The sequence below is a fragment of the Siphateles boraxobius genome, unplaced genomic scaffold (assembly GCF_051911475.1).
Source record: "Siphateles boraxobius isolate OS27281-9 unplaced genomic scaffold, OSU_SipBor_1 20, whole genome shotgun sequence".
Taxonomy (NCBI): Eukaryota; Metazoa; Chordata; class Actinopteri; order Cypriniformes; family Leuciscidae; genus Siphateles; species Siphateles boraxobius.
The window spans coordinates 11,177,582-11,198,733 of record NW_027508811.1 but is presented as its reverse complement, the minus strand read 5'-3'; the positions used below and the strand labels follow the sequence as shown (position 1 = coordinate 11,198,733).

The window sequence follows — 21,152 nt, the reverse complement described above, 5'->3', positions numbered from 1 at the left end:
AGAGTATACACTTACTGTAATATTGCATTTTGCAATACAGTAAATATTCTTTATAGAGACATAATGTAACACACAAACACACACATACGTGTGCGTATCCTATAATAGGCCTATTACATTATTGTAGGCTATACTATACCACAATAGAGTAATGTGTAAATTTGTACTGCTGAAATATCAGCTATACAAGTGCAGTCTTGTGCAATCGCTGTCATAAAAATTTTAGCCATGTTTACATTTGTATATAATGACAGTACACTGTTATATTTACAACACGACTAAGCATTTTGACTTGTGTGAACAACAACTCAAGGACTTGTCATTCTGAGATGGCACTGATATGTTCATTGACATAAATACTTACTTTTGAAAGATGAACTAAGGATTTTGAGCAAGGTACAGGCTTTGGCAGTAATCCATCGTGTGGTTCGCACGAATTGTTTTGAGAAATGCACTTACTGGTTTGCAATCAAATATTAAGGATGATTAAAAAAAAATGTAGCCTAGGCTAAAGAGTGACAGAGAAAAACTGAGTGAAATAATCATACATTTCTTAATTATTTATTGCGTGAAAATTTATATATCTGTTTCACTAAAAAAGGGACTGTCCACATTTGTTTGCCTAATAAAGTTTTTTCAAAATTTAGTCAGTTTGTTTATCAAGGAGACAACAGAAGCAGAGGAGCTTGATGAAATGGAAGACAGGTAAACACCACTTATTTTTATATGCATTTTTATTGTAAGTTCCAGTCAAGATGCAAATGTAAGCAAAAAGTGTGCAAATGTTTAATTGTGTGTATTTAGGATACACATGCTAGCGTTAGCAAGACAAAATAGTCTTTTTTTAAATTAAAAGCCGTTTTATTCCAAAAATGTTTTAAATGTAATTTTTACTACAGAATGTTATTTAACAAAATGCATGACATGAGATGTGGTGAAAAAGAATCAGAATTCGTCTGTGAATTCATTGTAAGGGAGGAATAAAGGACGGAAATGCTACATATTCAAATAGGCCTAAAAGGTTGACAAAAAAATGTTCCTGCTGACTCCTTCATCCTCTTCTGTCACTGCTCATCTAATCCAATTGAGCTCTTAGCTGTAGTCTAAGAATAGTTGTTCAATTTGCAAAAAGTTTCAAAGACCCACAGACATCCGTCGCTTCTTAGTGATTATTAGACGTGAGTAGTTTATCAGTAGCTTAATGCATTTTTGTATGGTTGTACAATACTGCAGTATGCTGGAGCAGAGGCTGGGTCACATGTGGTGCTTGGCAACAGAAGGTAAAGGAAACATGTAGTGATCAACTGGATTAAAGTGTGTGCACTGGGACTAAAGGCATCAGAGGGAGATCAGGACTTAATACACTGAATGCTAGAAGGTACAACTCTATTAATATTACTAAAATGAAAGATCACACTTAGTAGCTTTAATTTGTGTAAATTAAAATTCATGAAGTTGTATGTTAGGATTAAACAACATATTCTGTTTGTAATTGATTAATGCTGCTTCCATGACTTGGTTGGGCTGAGCTGTGATGTACAGAATATTTCAGACTTTTTTTTTATTTAGCCAGAGAAGGCCTTGAACTTCTCCATCAGCGAGTATACACAATGCAAAAAGAAGGATAAAGAAAATTCACTCTTACTTTCCTTATATATAACTGGTAAGTTGATTTATTTAACCACTGCTTCTGTCAGTATGTGGCACAAAGACTAGGTTGTTTAAAGGTATATCCTCAAATTTGATTATTGTAGGAATGCAGTGAGAATTTAGTGTCTTTTCCATAAGAATTTACATGTTGAATTTCCAAAACTGGGAGTCTGAGAGAGCTCAAATGTATTTTGAATAGCCTATATTCTCTCTCTCTCTTTCTCTCTCTCTCTTTCTCTCTCTCTCTCTCTCTCTCTCTCTCTCTCTCTCTCTCTCTCTCTCTCTCTCTATATATATATATATATATATATATATATATATATATCTTAAAATCTGCTAAGGGGTAATAATGGAACAACGGCTTTAATTATTATTATTTTATTTTTTTTGCTCTTATATTACTCTTATATGCTGATGTAATACATATTATAAACTTGACTGGTGATTTTTATAAAATGTAGTTTGATTTTATCTTCTCAGTTGTTTAAAATATTAAGGCAGTTATCAAAGTTTGATGAAATGTTGTTAAATCTTCCCAAAAGATGATACATTTTTACATGATTTGTTACATTTAATTAACCCATATCAGATTTTGACTCATATAATTGCTATGTTTATGTTAAGTGCTTAAACTAAGACAAAATTAGGCATGCTATTTCTGAAAGGCCACAAAAAGAAACTCAAGGCTTCCTGTAATGTTCAGACATACACATCTGCAGGTCCTGCTTAACCTTCTTTGGAGTTCAAGCTCTTTATAGCAGGGGGTATGTTTTGTTTTTGTGTGTGTGTGTGTGTGTGTGTGTGTGTGTGTGTGTGTGTGTGTGTGTGTGTGTGTGTGTGTGTGTGTGTGTGTGTGTGTGTGTGTGTGTGTGTGTGTGTGTGTGTGTGTGTGTGTGTGTGTCTAACCTAAATATTTGTAGTTCTGTCTGATCTGACTTGTTGAGGCAGTGAACAACATCAGGTATCCATAAATAACCAATTTTTCGATTATTGCATGTAATATGTTTTAGTGAGTTTTTTTTGTATTATTATTTTTTAACAAAGGTGTTGAGTCAGCCTGCTAACAGAGGTTATGTAATTAACTAGATGGTGTAATCTGTCTGTATTGGCACCTAGACCTGATCTAGTTCAATATAATAAACTTCAAGAGAGCCAAACAACAACAGACTAAGCATAAGGTTTTGAAATAAACTACAATCATTAGTTTTTGTCTCTTATTTAAATGCATTGTATTTGTATTTATTATATAAATTAAAATGTAAAATTCATGTTATATATTTTGTATGGCATTTAAAGTTAAATTGGAGCATTTTAGTTAAAAAATCAAATAGTTTTTCATCAAATAGTTCTTCAAATTACTTAAACACAATACATTGCTAAATATCTGTGAGATGGTTAATGAGTGAATTCTGCCGCAGTAATTACAGGAAAATCATTATTTATTAGAGCTTCCATTAATTTGATGGTGTAGCTTTTTACCTGGAGCTTTACCTGGAGTACCTGATGGCTGATGTTGGTGACATTTCTTGGCACATTTACTGTAGCAGTCACTGGCATCTTCTTATGGACATCTTATTATGTCTCACTTCTCGTGCCAGATTACTGTAATCCTTAACTTTTCTTTCTTTTTAGTGCGTTGGCTTGTGGTAACCTTGCTTTAAAAATTTAATCACAGTTTTCTATTAACAGCATTGAAAATGTAACTTCCATAGTGTGATGTGACTAATAGTGAAAAAGTACATGCAATGTAAAAATGTGTGGGAGAGGATTAGATTTTGTTCATTTTGGACTTTAATTAAATATTGTTAGCGCTTCTCATTTACTGCCTCATAATGGAGACATCAGCTGATAGACATGATTGTAATTATTATTTTAAATAATGAATTATGCTAAATAACACCAGGACTGTGCTTAGAAAGTCAGTACTGTAATTTTTTTCATGATACATCACAGCAAAATGAAACACCTAACGACTAGCTAAATGAATGAAAAAGTCACTATACTATTGGTTTATTAAATTATCTTCCTCATATACCAAAAAGGCGTGTAAAGTGAAGTTAATTTCACTGGTGCTCTAGCAAGCTATTTCGATTTTTGTACTTTTGAACACCAAATCAAAAAGAGTTTTATGTACTAACTGGGACGTTCCTTTGAGAAGTGTATATTATTGATTAGTTTTGGGGATGTACATGGCATGTACTGGCATGAAATGTCTCCCCCTGCCTTCTGTCTTGTGTAGTTACAGTGAGACACACTGGAATAAATGAAAAGATCTCAGGAAACTCTGTATTGTTCAGTATTGTAGCAGGTGAAACAATATATTGAAGTAGATGTGAATTGGAATTACAGTATATAAACAAGTATTTCATATAGGGAAAAAACGGACTTAAATCTTTTAGCATAACTTGTGTAAAACATTTAAAATCTGTATGTTTGTAGCTTGCTGTTCTCCAAAAAGGATCTGAAAAGGTGTCCTCTGAAATCCAACCCACAGCGATTATGCAAAACAATTGGCACATTCTCGCCTAAACTTCAGCAAAAGATAAAAATAGATAATTGTTGACAGATTTAGATTTACACATCACACATTATAAATATATGTATATTACGCAAAATTGTTATGAAACATTGGTAATGAGAGCAGAGTCCCTGCTGATCACTTTGTTTAGGCTCCATCCTCTTCTTCCAACAGATTTCTCCCCTCCTCCATCAGCCATTTAGCTTGTGTCTCTCCTTCTCAGGTATCTGTCTCGCGACTCTGCAGGATGAGCAGCACGTTTGTGACCATCGCAGAGGTGCTGGAAGCCAGAGGAGGACCGCTGGAAGAGGACGAGATTTGGTCCCTCCTGCTGGGCTCGGCTGAATCACTTGTAGACCTGTCTTACAAAGGTAAAACGTTGACCTTGCAGTTAGTGTTTTTTTCTTCCTGCTGGTGAAGAGTGCAGTCCATGCAAAATGAATGTGGGTATGTTTTTCTAGGTCACAATATCTGCAACATTATAACTCCTGCATCACTGCTCTTGTCTGCGACTGGGACACTGGCGTTCAAGAACTGTGCGATGACAGATGAGGTTTGTGCCTTCACAGCCCCAGAGATGCTGCAAGGCCGTGCCATTTCCACCAAACTAGCCATGGAGAAGGTCAGTTCCATTCAGCGACATCAGGAGGTTATCATACACTTAACCTGCAAAATCTGATTTCAACCCTCTACGGACACACTGGCGATATAAACTGCATTGGCTTGTACATATATATATATATATATATATATATATATATATATATATATATATATATATAAACATTTACTAGCTAATATAAATTTCAAATCAAATCAGCTTCTCATCACAAAATGACAGATTTTTTACGGATATGTATTGATATACACTGATGCTTTGTTCACGCCTTCTTAAATGAGCTAACGCACTCTTTCCTGTCAGGTAGTGGGAAAGCGCCCTAAAGCCACCATAGGACACGACACGCAGTGAAAATGTATCAGCTAAACTTACTCTTGTATATGTATAGTCTTTGGCCAAATTCAATCACTCACAAGTGGAATGTAGCACTTAATTTATTAGCCAATAGCTAACGACAGACATTATTTATTTAGTCACAAACTCTCATGGGTTTTCTTTTAGATCTCACTCGTGTGAGGGGCACCCATCCTAGAATGCACTAATGTACTGTTAAATGTGTTATTTATCTTTTGTTTATTTTATTTTATCTTTTTATTCACCGTACAAACCAAAAATGGTTTTAAGCCAGTTATTTATAGTGTGTCAGTATGAAATATCAGTTTACATTTTAAACATTCCTTTTGCCATTAATTGTAATAATCCAGTGAGATTTTTGTATGCACAAGGAGTCTAACAACAGCCGGTATGATCCACACGGAGATCTGATCTCACCATCATCAAGTCTGTCTGTGATTACATGAAGAAACAGGAAGAAACCTGGAAATGGAAACTAATATTTCCTACTGACACACTACAGCAAAAGATATAAATAACTGGCTTAAAACCTTTTTTGAATGTGTGAAAATGCGCCTGAGACTTTTGCACAGTACTGAATATAAACAACGTTTTTATTTATTTATTTTAATCTAATTTATTTATTTTAATCTAATTTATTTATTTATTTTAATCTATATTATTTTTTACTTATTTATTTTAATCTTATTATTTATCTTTTAATTTTACCGTTTTCCTGACCTAGCGTGAAATTTAGTTGAAATGTAGAGGGTTGGATTTATTTGACAAAAGTGCCCTTCTTTATTGTTGTACTTAAGTTGAATGCTCACAGAAGAGATGCTGATGATTTGAGTGTCGTTTCTTCCAGATTATCGTGTATTCTCTTGGTATGACTCTGTATTGGTCAGTTGATTATCATCTCCCTCAAAACCAGGTCAGTTTCACAGAAATCCGAGTAATAAATAAGAAAGTAAAGACTGTATACGATTATAAGTAACCATATAAGAATAAGAATGATCAAATACCAGTGAAGAATAAGCAAGCTACATTAAACTTTCATCACCTTTACTTTCCATCTGAAAATATTGTGGAAATGTGTTTTCTGCTTGTTTAGCCTATTCAGCTAAGCGACTCTCTGAATTGCCTTCTCCTGAGCATGTGTGAGGATATGGCCCATCGGCGAGCCAACCTGAACTCCATCTTGGAGTTGTGTGAATCGCACCACAAAGCGTCTCTCCTGCCTCCTCCTAACAAAGTCATCAAACAGCTGGTAGAGGATGTCTTCCAAGACTCTGTGAGTTTAAAAGAAGCATTTATACTGAAAAACTTCTCAGTTGATCAATTTATAAAATTGGTACCCAAGGAGTTCATGAGATCTTCATTTCCAGGTGGATCGAGCTGCTTTAACTGAAAATGTTGTGCAGTTGAGTGGGAAAAGTCAGATGATCAGAGAAAGACTTCATGGTAGGAATAACCTTGAATCTCAAAATCCTCTTATAGTTATAAAAATACTGTAAGAAGTGTAGTCAAATAAGTAATAGTAATTTTAATAATAATCACATATTTTGTAATATTTAGGGGCCAAGCACCAAAGGTGCGTAAGCAACTATAATTGTATCCGTTAGTCTTCTTCTTCTTGTTCTTGTTCTTGTTCTTCTTCTTGTTCTTGTTCTTCTTCAGCTGTTGAAGTCTATGGCATCCTAATAGAACGTATGGTAAAAAGTTGTGAAATTTGGCACATATAGAAGACAGTCCAATAGCATTTTTGGAGTCTCTAACTCAATCCCTCTAGCACCACCAACTGTCCAAACTTTTACTTACATTTATGCTAATAACTTTTGAACCGTAAGGGCTAGAAACACAAATCTTTTTGTTAATGAAAAATGTTCTGCCATTTTGAATTTTCCACAAAAGTGTCATCAGTACCATGCCCTGAAGGTACTCAAAACGTTTTGGGGCAGCGCCATCATGTGGTAAAGAATTATTATGAAATTTAAAAAAAATGCTAAAAGCTTTTGATTAATTTTGCCTATTGTAATGAAAATGTTCTTAATAGATTCATTGGGTCATGCAAAATAGTAGGTTAAAAAAAATCAAAATGGCAGACAGGAAGTTTAGCTGACTATGACAAAATTGGTATCTATGTTGCTCCGATGTTTACAAAAAATGTAATCAGGTTATCCTCAGACCTTGCTGACGAGCCCTCAATCCCCCCTCCATGTAATTCAAGTTAAATTTTAAGGCATATTCAAGGCAAATTTTCTGAACAACATGCCAAACGGACGTGAGGCAATCTCTGCAACACTTTAACGTATTCTGACAAAACTTGTTTTTTGTTATTACTATCTGATGGTACCTATACAGTTTCGCCACAGTGCCACCTAGTGGCCACTAAATATGATGATTTTTTAGCTTATAACTTCTGAACAGTTTGAAAATTGTCACCAAACACTGACCACAACATATCAATTTGGTGTCAGTGTCACCTATTGGTCAAAAATAATAACATGCAATTATGTCACATTACAAGTGTATTTATGGGCTCAAAACTGTTTAGCTTAAAACCATCTCCGAATGTCTTTACTTATTTTGCAGTTGGTCTGATGCTTGCTGCCTTGATTTTTAGCTCCTCATTCTGCCTCTGTTGTGCTTGGCCCCTTAATTGCTGCTTGCAGCTATATTTTAAAATGCTATTTTTTATATTTGAATTATGTTTACATTTTAAAGTATTTATAATGAATGTACATTTGACTTGATGTTTTGATACATATTCAAATGTGTTTATGTAGCAGGTATTTATAGACAGTGGTGAACGAAGTACACAAATCAAGTGCATGAGTAAAAGTACAGATACCCTATTAAAATATTACTCCTGTAAAAGTATACTCATTTTCCGTTTTACAAAAATACTTGATTTTTAATGCACTTAAAGCTTCAGTCCGTAACTTTTTTGCGTTAAAAATTATCCAAAATAAATTTTTGAGCAAGTACATAACCAACCAGTGTTCAAAACTATCTGCTTGCCTTAGCTCTAGTCAAAACGGTAAGCTTGTAATTATTTTTTTAATTCCAGTGGTACTGGTGGATTTCCGCGGGAAATTCGAGGATGTCTTTGCGTCATTACGTCACATCTGTACACATAAAAAAGAAGTCTCGGCTAGTAGGCTATATTGCGTGTGAGGATATTCTCACAGCACTTGATATAATTAAACTTATTAATTTGATGACGGATCCAGAAAGGTTCAAACGACAATCACCAGTGACAACTGGAGATTCACCCATTGTAAAATGCAAAAGACTTTGGACTTCGGAGTGGCTACAGAAAAAAAGAAACTGCAACCGGCCCATGCGAAAACAAGGATAGATATCTGAAGGGCGTTAAATGTAGTCACGCAATGCTGATGTTGTTAACATTAACAATTTGAGAACAAATGATAATTTGCATGGTTTGACGTGATATGATAAGCGATCGTTAGATTTAATCATCGCGATTTACTGCAATGTTTTATGTTGGTCAAACTTCCAAAAAGTAGAATCTGTAATCCGAATGATAGTATCCACACCGCGCGGTGACTGACAGCCGCACATTCTCCTCAAAACATTGGATTCATCCGCTCTGTGCTCCACGCCGAGGCACAACCCACATAAAGTTGATAATTCTGCGAATAACTGCAATTGCAGATTTTGAACAGAGGTGGCGACAAAGAGGAAAAACTACGGACTGCAGCTTTAAGTATTAAAAGTAAAAAGTACTGATTTATGAACCATATATTTATTCTAGCTAGGACTAATCAGACTAGTCAGTAGTCTGCACTAATGAAAAAGATTAGTGCATACATTAAATATGTATTGCAAATAAGCAAACCCTTTTATTTGATTAACAGCACTTCTATACACTATCAAAACATTCAACTAGAATATCGATTTAAGTTACTGATAATTCAAGTGTGCTAACAAGTTATATAATATACCATATAGTATTTTAAATATGGGGATAATACATTTTGTGTAAATGTGGCAACAAATGGTATACAAATAAAAATTCAACCACAAGACAATTTTTTAAAAAGGAAGGAAAAGTTGGCACACCACAGCACCAAAAATAGAAAATATTTATTTAATGTTCTCACCACAAGTGATGTTTCGAGCCCAATGGCTCTTCATCAGTCTGAGCCATAAAAATACAATGTACAGACGTCACATGGGGCAAGATGTGTTAACATTTTAAGAGGAATGCTATGCAAACATACTAATTTTATATCATTTTAAACTGCTACAACAGCGGGGGAAGATGAATGGGCATTAATTTGTATTTAATAATATATAATAAGGTTCATTGGAAATAATCTTGTTCACAAAATGGACATTGCTTGTCTCAGAGGGGGTGGCGATTTCTTCAGGTCGAAATAACGTGGAACACAGTATGTTTTTATGGAATGTAGCAGAGTAAAAAGTACAATATTGTGCTTCGGAATGTAATGAAGTAAAAATAAACTACTCTATAAAGTACAGATACTTTACACCACTGTTTATAGAAGAGTTTTATCGTGTCATGTAACAATCTTTGCACGTCAGATCCTTTGCATAACAGGTCTAAGTGGGTGTTGATGCCACACATTTGTCTTAAAACCTGTCTTAACAAACCTTTTCATTGGATAATCCAGGAATGGTCATTGGATTATAATGTTTATCCTAAAAATTAAATCAGTAAAACCATGCAGGTTTGACGAACATGTGCGTAAGAAAGCACCATTGAACCAATAAAATAGTTTCCACAATTGGATTAACAGTTTAACCTAAACCTGAACATGGGATTACAAAAGGTTGTAATCAGGCTCAAAGCATTGATGCTTCAATGCAAACCAGTATAAACTGCTGTGTGTATAGAATGAGTGCACAGTATACATCGTGACGGTAGTGATCAGGTCTCTGTTGAGCAGGTAAGCGTGGACCATATCCTGGTTATACAGAGGAGAACGGAGCTACAGGAGAGACTCGAAGACTGTCTCTGGACTCTGAGCTAAAGCAAGGTGAGCTCATACACTACTTTACAAAAGCTTGTGTTCGGATTTTTTTGTGTAAAGGTTTTCTTATGTTTTTGTAAGAAGCGTGATACTCACCAGTGCTGCATTTATTTGATCAAAGTATAGCAATATTGTTAAATATTATTACAATTTAAAATAACTGTTTTCTACTTTTTTTATATTTTAAAATGTAATTTATTCCTGTGATGGCAAAGCTGAATTTTCAGCATCATTACTCCAGTATTCAGTGTCACATGATCCTTCAGAAATCATTCTAATATGCTGATTTAGTGCTAAAGAAACATTTCTTATTATTATACTGTTTTTCTCCGAGATTCTTTGATTAATAGAAAGTTTAAAAGAACAGTATTTATTTGAAAAAGAAAATCGGTAACATTATGAATGTCTTTTATGTCACTTTCGATCAATTTAATGCATCCTTGCTTAGTAAATATATTGTTTTCACCCCTAATTTTTTAACATCAATTTGTCAGATATTTAGATGTTTATTAAAACTATTGTTGCTGTTTAAAATTGCATGTCAGTTTGTTAAATTGTGTATCTTATATTTGTACTTAATTTTTGCTGAGCATTTAGACAGACAGTACTTATTTTCATATACTTATTTTCAGTATTCAGCCTAGCTGATTTTTTGTTTTTTGTTTTGTTTTTTCAGAAACTTCCCCTCAACAAAAAACCTGGTCTCTCAGAAGTAGACCTAGTCAGACTACATCCAATCAGGGCTCAGACAGGTTGGTAGTCTTGTTTTGCACTTTAAAAATTAGCTATTAGTGCTGGTTAATGTCAGTCTTCTTTGATACTTTGGTATCCCAGATCTCCACTGGGGCCTCACCACAGACGAAGCACAAGTTGTTGGCTGTCCCGGAGTACATGCCTCAACACTCCCAACAAGAGTGAAGCCAGACCTTCTAGTCCCTGTATTACTGTTAGTGAGTCTGCGGTCAGCCTCTCCCAAAGGAAAGCTAAGGTAATGCGCTTAATATCTGTGCTGTACTATAATATGAATGCTGCATCTTATGCTAATTTAATAATTTTTAATTGTCTGTTTCCATGTTTTAATTGTAGAGTCTTGGACCTGAATTTACCAGGATGATTGATGTACCTCAAATAGTTTTAGAGCTGCCAGGATCTATAGTGGTAAACTCTGTTTCCGTATTTTTGGTTGCATGTATAATGAACTTCATTTTTAAGTGTTCAGCACTTTTGTTCAGCTTTACTGCTTTCTAAGGTTGCATAGTTTGTGTCTCTGTATATTTATTGTCTTCTCCCTTTCTCTTTCGATCGATACAGTCAAAGAAAGGCAAGTCAAGCTTGTCTCAAAGGGAAGTTAACGTGATCATGCCAAATGAACAGTGTGTGGCAGTGAAATGTGACATTAAGTCCCGCGGGAGAGATGTATTCGACATGGTTGTGGCACATGCTAATCTTGTGGAACACTTTTACTTTGGCCTTGCTTTCATTGATGGTAATTGTGTGTGTCATTAATGACTGAAAGAGAATCATGTATTTATATTATCCACACTTTAAGCTGTCTTGCAAAGGTGAATAATTACTTTTTTTTTTTCATTTAGATGGTGAATATTTCTTTTTGGACCCTGAGACAAAAATCTCAAAGGTTGCCCCAGATTACTGGAAGAAATTGGCTTCTGCAACATTTACCCTTTTTCTCCGTGTCAAATTTTTCCCTGATGACATCTCCTACATATTGTATATCTTTTTTAACTGTTTTACTGTTTACATATACAGCACATCATATTTAGATGGTCTGTTTAAAGACCCCTTGATAACAGGCTTTTATCTATGTCTGTTAGGTTTGGGGTCACCCATGTGGTAGCGTACTCCAAAAATAAACTTTTAGTACATATACACTACCTTTTAAAAGTTTGGGGTCAGTAAGATTTTTTTTTGTTGAAAGAAATTAATACTTTTAATTTAGCAAGGATGCAGTAAATTGATCAAACTTGACAGTAAAAACGTTTGAACATGGTACAAATGCAGCCTTGGTGAGCAGAAGAGACTTCTTTCAAAATATTAAAAAAATCTTACTGACCTCTAATTTTTGAACACATTTAAAGAAGTCTTTCAGGAAAGAAAACTGCACTTGTCAAGTCATGGGGCCTTTAATGACCATTATTCTTAATTGTTTGCTATGAAATCTTCTCCTTTTATTCTAATGCTCACTGTTTGTTTTTGTCTTTTCATTTTAAAAGGCATAGACTTACACGGCACCAATACTACCTCCAGCTGAGGAGAGACATTCTGGAGGACAGAGTGTACTGTAATGAGGAGACTGCATTGTTTCTTGCTGCTCTCGCACTGCAGGCTGAGTTTGGAGATTATATGCCTGAAGTGAGTCAGATCTTAATGAACACTTTAACATCTGACCTAACTAGACAGTATTTTGAGAAATCAAACTGACTTTTTCAGGTTTACGGGAAGAACTATTTCCAGACGGAACAGTACATCTCTAAGAGAGTCACAGAGAAAGTGGCCTTGCCCTGTTTAAGAGAGGAGTTGCCAAGGTTACATGCCAATAATGCCCAGATGCTTCCAGAGGAGGCTGAGATGGAGTTCTTAAAGGTTCTTTCTTTTGGCCTTCAGTCTAAAATGACTCTTCTAAATCTTATAAAACTTAACAATAAAACAAATGAACTCTCAGATGAATATAATTGTACTTTTCTTCAAATATTTGGATGTTGGATCGTAGTTTTCAATACCTCCTGTGTCTTTCATGCCTTTATAGATTGCACAGCAGCTACCAGAGTACGGGGTGCTGTTTCACAGAGTAGCCCGTGAAAGAAAACCTATTATTGGAGAGCTGGTTTTGGGAATTTGTGCCAAATGTATTCTGGTATATGAAGTAAAAAACAATACTCGGATGTTAAGCCGCAGATTTCATTGGACAGAGACAGACAGTCTGTCAACAAGTGTGAGTTTACAGCTGGTATTTGTGTGACATATATTGCTTGTTTAGCTCTTTTTTTGTTACTTCATTTAATCCAGTAACATGCTATAGGTTTTAATCATGTTCTGTTATTCATCCCATAGAGACGAAAATTTACCATTGAGTGCAGCCCGAGTGGGAAGAAGCACTCTTTTGTGACGGAGAGCTCAAAGATCGCACAGTACCTCCTGAACCTCTGCTCAGCCCAGCACAAGTTTCACAGTGAGATGACCTCTCGTCAACTGACCTACTGTTTAGCATCAGGTGTGTAAAATCTTTTGTGTATAGAGTGTCATTTGAACTTGAATACTTAAGAGTCCAACATTCTGACACCACTAGTGAAAATGCTGCTATTTTTGCATTCTTTTCATACAAATATTTTTGATTAAATCTGAGAGCTGGATCACTCCTCCATACCCTTCTTAAGGGATTGAAACTTGCCAGCCCCGAAAATGTATGTTAAAATAGTCCAAGTGACTACAATGGCTCAAAGTTTATAAAGCGACGAGAATACTTTTTGTGCGCAAAAATAAACAAAAATAACGACTTTATTTCAACTATTCATTTCCTTCTCTGTGGGCCTCGAGTCAGTTCATGTAGTGTGATTGCGTAGTGCTACATCACATGTAGGCTCATTGGCCGACGCTGGTCATTTGTGTGATGCGTGTGACGTACAACACAGAAGCTTTTCCTTTTTATTAGTTTATTGTTTTTGTCAGCTGGAAATGATTTGTTAGTTTTTTTAGGATCATAAATAACTTGAATTTATTGGACTCAACGGGTAATTAATTATTTCTCTTATCTCTCATTCTAGATGACAACGTAGCAAAATATACATCAATATGTCGTGCTCGACACGATCAGATAAAGAGGCTGTCTTGCTCGGAGATCGTGCTCAATAATATTGGTTTGAATGTGTTACCAAATGACTCCATTAGCAAGTCTTGCGATGACCTGTCAGCAAAAATCGGAGTTCGGATTCAACAACAGAATGAAGTAAATTACATTCCTGAACGAAGAGCTCCAAGTGAACTGAAAGACCAGAGCCAAAGCAGCAGGTGTGTCAATGGATCTGCTCTGCACATCATTCAAATCCTAATGAAAAACCAAATGTGTATTGAAGGTCCTATTGTGTTGATCTTTCTTCCTTGCAGCCCACCAGACACTTTCGGTCCTCCAATCTATCGCATCATGTCCAATGTCTCTTTGCAAAAGCAGGACTCAGAGGTTCATTCCACCACTTCGTCTATAAGAGGTTAACAGTGAAACTCTAAAGTTCTTCATGACTATCTAATGGGAACTAATTTGGGAACTCATTCAATCACATTTGAAATGGGAACATTTCAACTTAATAACACCCTAAAAATTAAAAACAACAGTTATTCTCAACCTAACATGATATGAGAAATGGGTATTTCAACTAAATATATATTTTTTTCTCTCAGTGGACACACCAACAAGAACAACCCCAGAGAGAGAAATGATCTGTGTTACATTAAAGAAGGATCCCAAACTTGGCTTCGGTGAGTAAAAATGAGCAAGCATCTTTTATATAACATGAAGCGCTTGCTGTAAACCTACTCCAAAACACTGATGTATCACTGTTGTTGCAAAGGTTTTGTAATAGTCGGGGAGGACAACACAGGGAAGTTAGATCTTGGAATTTTCATTGCATCCATCGTTCCGGACGGGCCAGCTGATAAGGACGGCAGAATCAGACCAGGTAAAATCCTGACCCTTTTCCCTTATTTATGCCAAAAGAAACAAACGAAAGAAGCTGAAAGTCTTTTTCTTCTCTGTTTAGGCGGTCGGCTGATCTCTCTGAATAAGATCAGTCTAGAGGGGGTGACGTTTAATATAGCTGCTGCCATACTGCAGAACAGCCCAGATGAAGTGGAGCTCATAGTGTCCCAACCCAAACGTACGTCTTCATAACATGAGATTCCACATTGTTCACTTGATCTATCTTTATACTATTTCACTAAAGGTGAAGTGCGTAATTTTTCAATATGAAAAAATACATTCTCTTATGCCAGCTTAACTCTTTCCCCGCCATTGACGGAATTTTCCGGGTCTCCGTGTTGTCACTCTAGGGGGCGCTATTACACATCTTCTGAAAGAGTACTGAATCTCCTGATTAAAACACATGCGAAGAAGATGCAGAAACAAGCAATATCATATGTAATTATATGCATATGTAAAATAACGTGACCACCAACATTAAACAGCATATAACCCATAACTGCCAAATTTTACTGAATAAAATGTCGACCCAGGACAAGGTATAGGACTGTGCAGGCATTAGGGGTTTTGATGGACCCGATCTACTCCATCTATGTTTTGATCATCTTTCTGAATCCCATCCAGATGTAGTCTTTGATAATGACACAATTTTCTCTGCTTTTTGCTCAAAATGTTGCTTTTTTTAATTAAACTTACCCACATTCAAGTGTTGATAAAAAAAAAAAAGAATGCATGAAGCTAGAATAAAGTGTTTATTTTTTTTATTTTTATGTTCTTTCTTTTGACATATTTCATGGCATGTTCAGATATTCTCACAAAGAAATATTTTGGGGGCCAGGAAAATTGTGTGAAAACGCTGTGGCTGGCGTTTAAAAAAACTTTTTTTTTTAAAACGCTGGCGGGGAAAGAGTTAATATGCTGAAACTATTAGTAAGCCATTACTGTATATCTTTTTTTTTCAATTACATTTGATGAAATTAATTTCTCACTTTACCTTTAAAAGAAAGAAAACTGACGAAGCTAACCAATGTATGGTCAAATGTTTTAATTTTTTGTTCATGTTTAGAGGATCTTCGGGACAGTAAGACTTCACTGGCTGCAAGTAATTTAGGGATGATGCTGGAAAAAGGATTTGGCTCCCAAAGCACCCTGAGTGCAGAGTACAGGCCTGTGATGGAGGAGCTGGAGGAGACCCTCTCCAACATCATGGCTCCTAAAATGGGCAAAAGGCTGCACATACCTGTGGTGCGGATTCTGGATATTCAGGTGTGATTTATAGTGATGCAGCTTGTCCAGTTTATTAAAAAAACATCTGACATGAAACAATACTGATTTTAACCAAAATTATTTTTATTTGTTCATCCTATGCAGGATGGGATGTCTAATAATTCTTCTAGCTTCAGCTTGAAGCCAGGTGAAGAAATCTACATGGAGCTCAGAAAGATCAACAGCAGCTTGGGAATCAGTGTTGCTGTGAGTTTTTATTCTGTGTTGCATTCATTTCTATTCTTGAATCTTAAAAAATGGATGATGATACTATTATTAAATGATTTTTAGGGGGGAATCAACACTAATGTACATCATGGAGGAATTTACATCAAAAGCGTTATGCCAGGAGGAGCGGCAGATCAAGATGGAAGAATACAGATAGGTTAAGATCCATCATTACCAATGATAAAACATGATAAAAATTTCTGAATTCAAAATATTTTATTTGTCACACTTTTCTTAAAATAATGTTTAAAATATCTATATTTTGTAAGATGGTCGGTATGATTATAGAAGTCTCTTGTGCTCAACAAGGCTGCATTTATTTGATAAAAAATACATTGAAACAGTAATATTGCGAATTTGAATATATGCATGTATAGATGTAATTTATTACTGTGATGGCAAAGCTGAATTTTCAGCAGCCATTAGTCCAGTCTTCAGTGTCACATGATCCTTAAGAAATCATTCTAATATGCTGATTTGGTGCTTAAAAAACATTTCTTATTATTATCAATGTTGAAAACAGTTGTGCTGTCTCATATTTTTTATTTTCAGGATTATTTTATGAATAGATAGCTAAAAAGAATAGCATCCATCCAAACAGAAATTTTTGTAACATTGTAAATGTTTCAATTTATAAATATAACATTTATGACATGAATGAATTTACTGTAACTTTTTAACGGAAGTGGTATGTTTTCCAGGTTTTTTTAGTGTGTTCCATGCATAATTGTCACCTCCTTGACGATTTACAAAAATGACTCAGATGTTCCTAACATGCTAATGAGCATGAACATGCAACTCCTTACTGGTTGTGATGCATGATTGGTGTTGACAGCTCAATGATGTGTTGTGTGCGTGTGACAGGTGACAGGCTGCTGGAGGTGGACGGCTGTAACCTGCGTTCCGTCACACACAGGCAGGCAGTGGAGTGCCTAAAAAGGACGGGAGAGGTACTGACATGTTTGCTTTACTTTTGAGCGGTACAATCACAACCGTTTATGTAGTTAGCTGTTGCATATGATTGAGCCTACAGTATAAGTTTAGTCCTCATGATTTGGAAGTTATATAAGACCGTTTCTGCTGAGAGTGTATATATATATGGTATTTATTAATATTTTGAATTAGCTATTATTTTTTATTTTAGTTTAGTTTTTTAAATAATTGTAATGTGCTTTTGTCATTTTAATAGTTTTTGTTTTTTTAGCTTTTTTAGCTGTTTAGCTTTAATTTATGTGAATTTCAGTTTTTAATAATTTTAGAACTTATTTGTTTTTTAATTTAAGTTTTTCATCTAATATATTAAATTTTTTCAGCTTTATTTAACATGCCATGTGAGTCAGTTCAGTCTATTGTAGAAGAGCGCTTGCATTTTTTCAAACCGTTAAAGAACAGTCGCTTTCGTTTAATATGATTATATTGAGAAGTAACAGCCGTAGATGTGAACTCTATAAACAAGGACGAGACAGAGGTCACAATATGTCTGAAGGGTCTTTGGCCCTTTCTTCAGCATGTCAGTTGCTTTAGGACAACCAGCAACCCTTGTGTCTTAAGGGTTCTCAGACTGCAGAAAAGAGAGATCTAAAGTGACACATGGTTGTGAAAGCATATGTGCTGGTCGTTATTTTTGTCTGGGCTAATAAGATTTTCTGGGGTATGACGCTGAGCTGTGCGTCGTCATACTGACACACTATAACACTTAAGCTGACCAGTCTTCAGCCACTTGCACTGGTTAGGTAACAGGCTGTGTGCTAAGCAAACAGATGACATGGGCATGTTCACCATAGGCTTGCAGCTAATGGGGCAACCATTGTCTTTAACAGTAAAATAACAAGACATGTTGCTTTAATGAGATTGTTATTTTCAGGTGGTGAGCCTGGTTCTTGGACGAGAGCCTCCGGTGGTGTTGGACACTTTCAGTGCTTCATCCAGGTTGGAGAGACAGAGATCTCCTTCAAATCAAAGTGTGCAGAGTGCACCCACCCCCCTGAGGAGAGATGTGACCATGGAAACACCCTTGTCTGTCAGGGCCAAGGACTTCAGATTTGTGTCAGATGGTGAGATGGGGATCAGAGAGGGGGAGAAAACACTGCAAAACATTTCAACTGAATCTGACAGCGACCCTGTGCTAGCTGCCAGACCCAAAGACCCAGCCAAATTTACTTTTTTGCACTGACATATGTTTTGCATCAGGCCTGAATGTTAGAATCACCTTTACATGCATAATTTAGTTTCTTTTCAAGGAACAACACCCAAAAATAAAACATTTATTTTAACATTTTATTTAACTTAATTATTAATAGGGAGAATTGGACTCTAATCTAAAGTTTGACTGAATTTCTTTCTTCTGTGGAACACAAAAGGGGAATTTTTGAGGAGTACCTTGGGCACTATTTATTACAAATTTTTATAAAAGTGAATGAGTTCTTTTGGGCTGTCAAACTTTAAAAAGAATGCAAAAGCACCATAAATGTAGTCAGTTTGACTATGTTTTGAATCTTCTGATGTCATATGATCAGTGTTGTTATTGTTAAGTAAAACTATTAGAAATCGTTTCGTTTCGTTTATTGAAATTAAGCTGCAATAAAATATAAATATTAGATGGGGAAAAAAATTAATTTTAAACTAAAATTAGACATTTTAAAAATTATTGTTTGGGTAACTAACTGAAACAAATCATTTTAAGGTGAAATACTACTTTAACTAAATTAAAGCTTAATAATAGAATTATTTAAAAACAAAACTACATAATACCACTACAACAAAAGCACATCACAAATTTACTTAAGCATAAAGTAAAATTTAATTGATAACTAAAAATAAAAGCAAATTCAAATTATTATTAAATACTATAATGCTGTATACATAATACTAAAATAACAATGCATTGTGTGGCAGTCCTCATTTATTTTCATTATATTAAAGAGTGGCAAGGATATACTATAATTCTCACAGAGGAAAGTAAGTCATATTATGTGTTTGGAACATCATAAGTGAGTAAAATGATTACAGAAATGTTAATTTTGGATGAACTCTCCCTTTAACTGTTCACTAGTTTTTGTTTGTGTGAGTCTGAACCCGATATTAACGACAAATTGAGAGATTTCCACTCTTTCTTTGTGGCAGATAACATCCGGGAGGTGACGCTTCAGAAGAGTCTCAGTGGCCTGGGGTTCAGCTTCCTCGTATCTGAGCTGGGTCCTGATGAGGGCAGCATGGTGCATATTAAGAGCCTTTCTTCTGGTCAGCCTGCAGGGGACTGTGGGCTTCTGAAGGAGGGAGACATAATCCTGGCTGTCAATGGAGAACCCGTTAGAGGCTTGTCCTATGAGGTAAAGGATGCATTATTTATATCATATCCAGCATTCCAAGACTAGACACATCAAAGCACTGTGAGAGACACATAGCTTTTAAAGATTTACTGAGATTCGGATCATATTTATGTATGTATAATGTATAACTGTAGCATAATACATTTTGGAATCATGACAACATAATTTGTATGTGTGGCCAAGAAACACAATTAGTTTCTAAAACTTGTCACATGTTACAGATAAGCCTTTAATCCACCAAAATTTGTTATTTGTGCTTTATTCAGTTTAATACAATATACTGGATTAAATAAAACAACTGTAATACACTAACAACTGTGATACATTAATGCATCAAGAGGTTAATCAATCCTTTTTTGATAAATTAATGAATACTTAATTTTTAATAAGGATGGATTAAATTACTTAAAAAAAGGGAAAGTACAAACATTTTATAATGTTTCACAAGATTTATATTTCAATCAAATGATGTTCTTTTGAACTTTCTAATCATCAAAATATCCTTTAAAAAATAACTAAAAATTCAGCTTTGTCATGACAGGATTTCTAAACTACATTTTAGAAAACGGTTATTTAAATTGTAATAGTATTTGACAATATTACTGTTTTTACTGTATTTTAGATAAAAATGCAGCCTTGATGAGCATAAGAAACTTCTTTCAAAAACATAAAAAATATTCTTCCCAACCTTGTTAACGGTAGCATGTCTTTCTATCACCGCAGGAAGTTTTGCATCTCCTCCAAAAATCTCCATCTGAGATCAGGCTGTCAATCTGCAGACCCTCACAGGAGGAACTCAGTGATATTGACAACTCTCTGGTAACATCCTATTTCTACATTGTTGGGAACAACTCTAAATTTTTTTATTTTTTTATACTCACATCTCTTTTTGACAGGGTCCTGACACATTTTCAACCCGTGCACTGAGATCCAGGTCTCTAGACATGCAAGCAAGGTCTTTTGCCCCAGACTTCACTGAACTCCTCAAGAAGCGGGCAATAGAGATGGGTCTAAAGAAAGAAGTTACCCCTGAGCAAACCCAGGAGATCCCCTTGACCCAACAGAGCCAAGACAGTGAGATGGTGGATACGACTATATCAGCCCCTCCACCCCTACCTTCACGTCCATCCTCAAGTGAAGTTGGAGAATTAAAACCTCATGCCATAGTGAGGGAGGAGCATGAGAACAAAACTCCACCCCCAACACCAAGCACTCTTAAAGTGACAGCAGCCAACACAGCACCAACTCCAGCAGCCCCTGAAACAGCATTTAAAGAGTCAAAAGATAATACCGCCTCAAAAAGCAACCATGCCTCAGCTTGTACCAGGTAAAGGCCTGTTTATTTCTATGTGACATGATGGATAAAATGATCAATATGAAGCTAATATTACATGTAAATGTGTTTACATTTATTTTTGAAAATAAAGAGCTTGAGAGCTACCGTACAAAAGTTTGGGGTTAGTACGTTTAAAAAAAA

At 35.4% G+C, this 21,152-nt stretch overlaps 1 protein-coding gene across 4 annotated transcripts in view; it reads left to right on the top strand.

Moving 5' to 3' along the window:
- The first annotated feature begins 1,256 nt into the window (after window positions 1-1,256).
- The window catches only part of ptpn20 (protein tyrosine phosphatase non-receptor type 20), a 40,782-nt gene continuing 20,886 nt past the window's right edge, over window positions 1,257-21,152 (top strand). For 3 of the 4 annotated variants that reach the window (XM_077236732.1, XM_077236735.1, XM_077236734.1), the window contains exons 1-29: window positions 1,257-1,378; window positions 4,392-4,539; window positions 4,630-4,790; window positions 5,989-6,054; window positions 6,235-6,414; window positions 6,509-6,584; window positions 10,061-10,150; window positions 10,821-10,896; window positions 10,979-11,132; window positions 11,231-11,302; window positions 11,456-11,630; window positions 11,737-11,872; window positions 12,376-12,514; window positions 12,593-12,745; window positions 12,909-13,094; window positions 13,214-13,373; window positions 13,924-14,167; window positions 14,264-14,364; window positions 14,555-14,632; window positions 14,725-14,832; window positions 14,914-15,030; window positions 15,919-16,118; window positions 16,224-16,325; window positions 16,410-16,503; window positions 17,211-17,296; window positions 18,211-18,400; window positions 19,470-19,675; window positions 20,399-20,494; window positions 20,572-21,002. In XM_077236732.1, the coding sequence (XP_077092847.1) occupies window positions 4,416-4,539; window positions 4,630-4,790; window positions 5,989-6,054; window positions 6,235-6,414; window positions 6,509-6,584; window positions 10,061-10,150; window positions 10,821-10,896; window positions 10,979-11,132; window positions 11,231-11,302; window positions 11,456-11,630; window positions 11,737-11,872; window positions 12,376-12,514; window positions 12,593-12,745; window positions 12,909-13,094; window positions 13,214-13,373; window positions 13,924-14,167; window positions 14,264-14,364; window positions 14,555-14,632; window positions 14,725-14,832; window positions 14,914-15,030; window positions 15,919-16,118; window positions 16,224-16,325; window positions 16,410-16,503; window positions 17,211-17,296; window positions 18,211-18,400; window positions 19,470-19,675; window positions 20,399-20,494; window positions 20,572-21,002 (4,001 nt within the window). In that variant the 5' untranslated portion in view covers window positions 1,257-1,378; window positions 4,392-4,415. Of the gene's footprint in view, window positions 1,379-1,588; window positions 1,664-4,391; window positions 4,540-4,629; window positions 4,791-5,988; window positions 6,055-6,234; window positions 6,415-6,508; window positions 6,585-10,060; window positions 10,151-10,820; window positions 10,897-10,978; window positions 11,133-11,230; window positions 11,303-11,455; window positions 11,631-11,736; window positions 11,873-12,375; window positions 12,515-12,592; window positions 12,746-12,908; window positions 13,095-13,213; window positions 13,374-13,923; window positions 14,168-14,263; window positions 14,365-14,554; window positions 14,633-14,724; window positions 14,833-14,913; window positions 15,031-15,918; window positions 16,119-16,223; window positions 16,326-16,409; window positions 16,504-17,210; window positions 17,297-18,210; window positions 18,401-19,469; window positions 19,676-20,398; window positions 20,495-20,571; window positions 21,003-21,152 lie in introns of those variants that run through there. The other variant, XM_077236733.1, reaches the window with a different exon arrangement.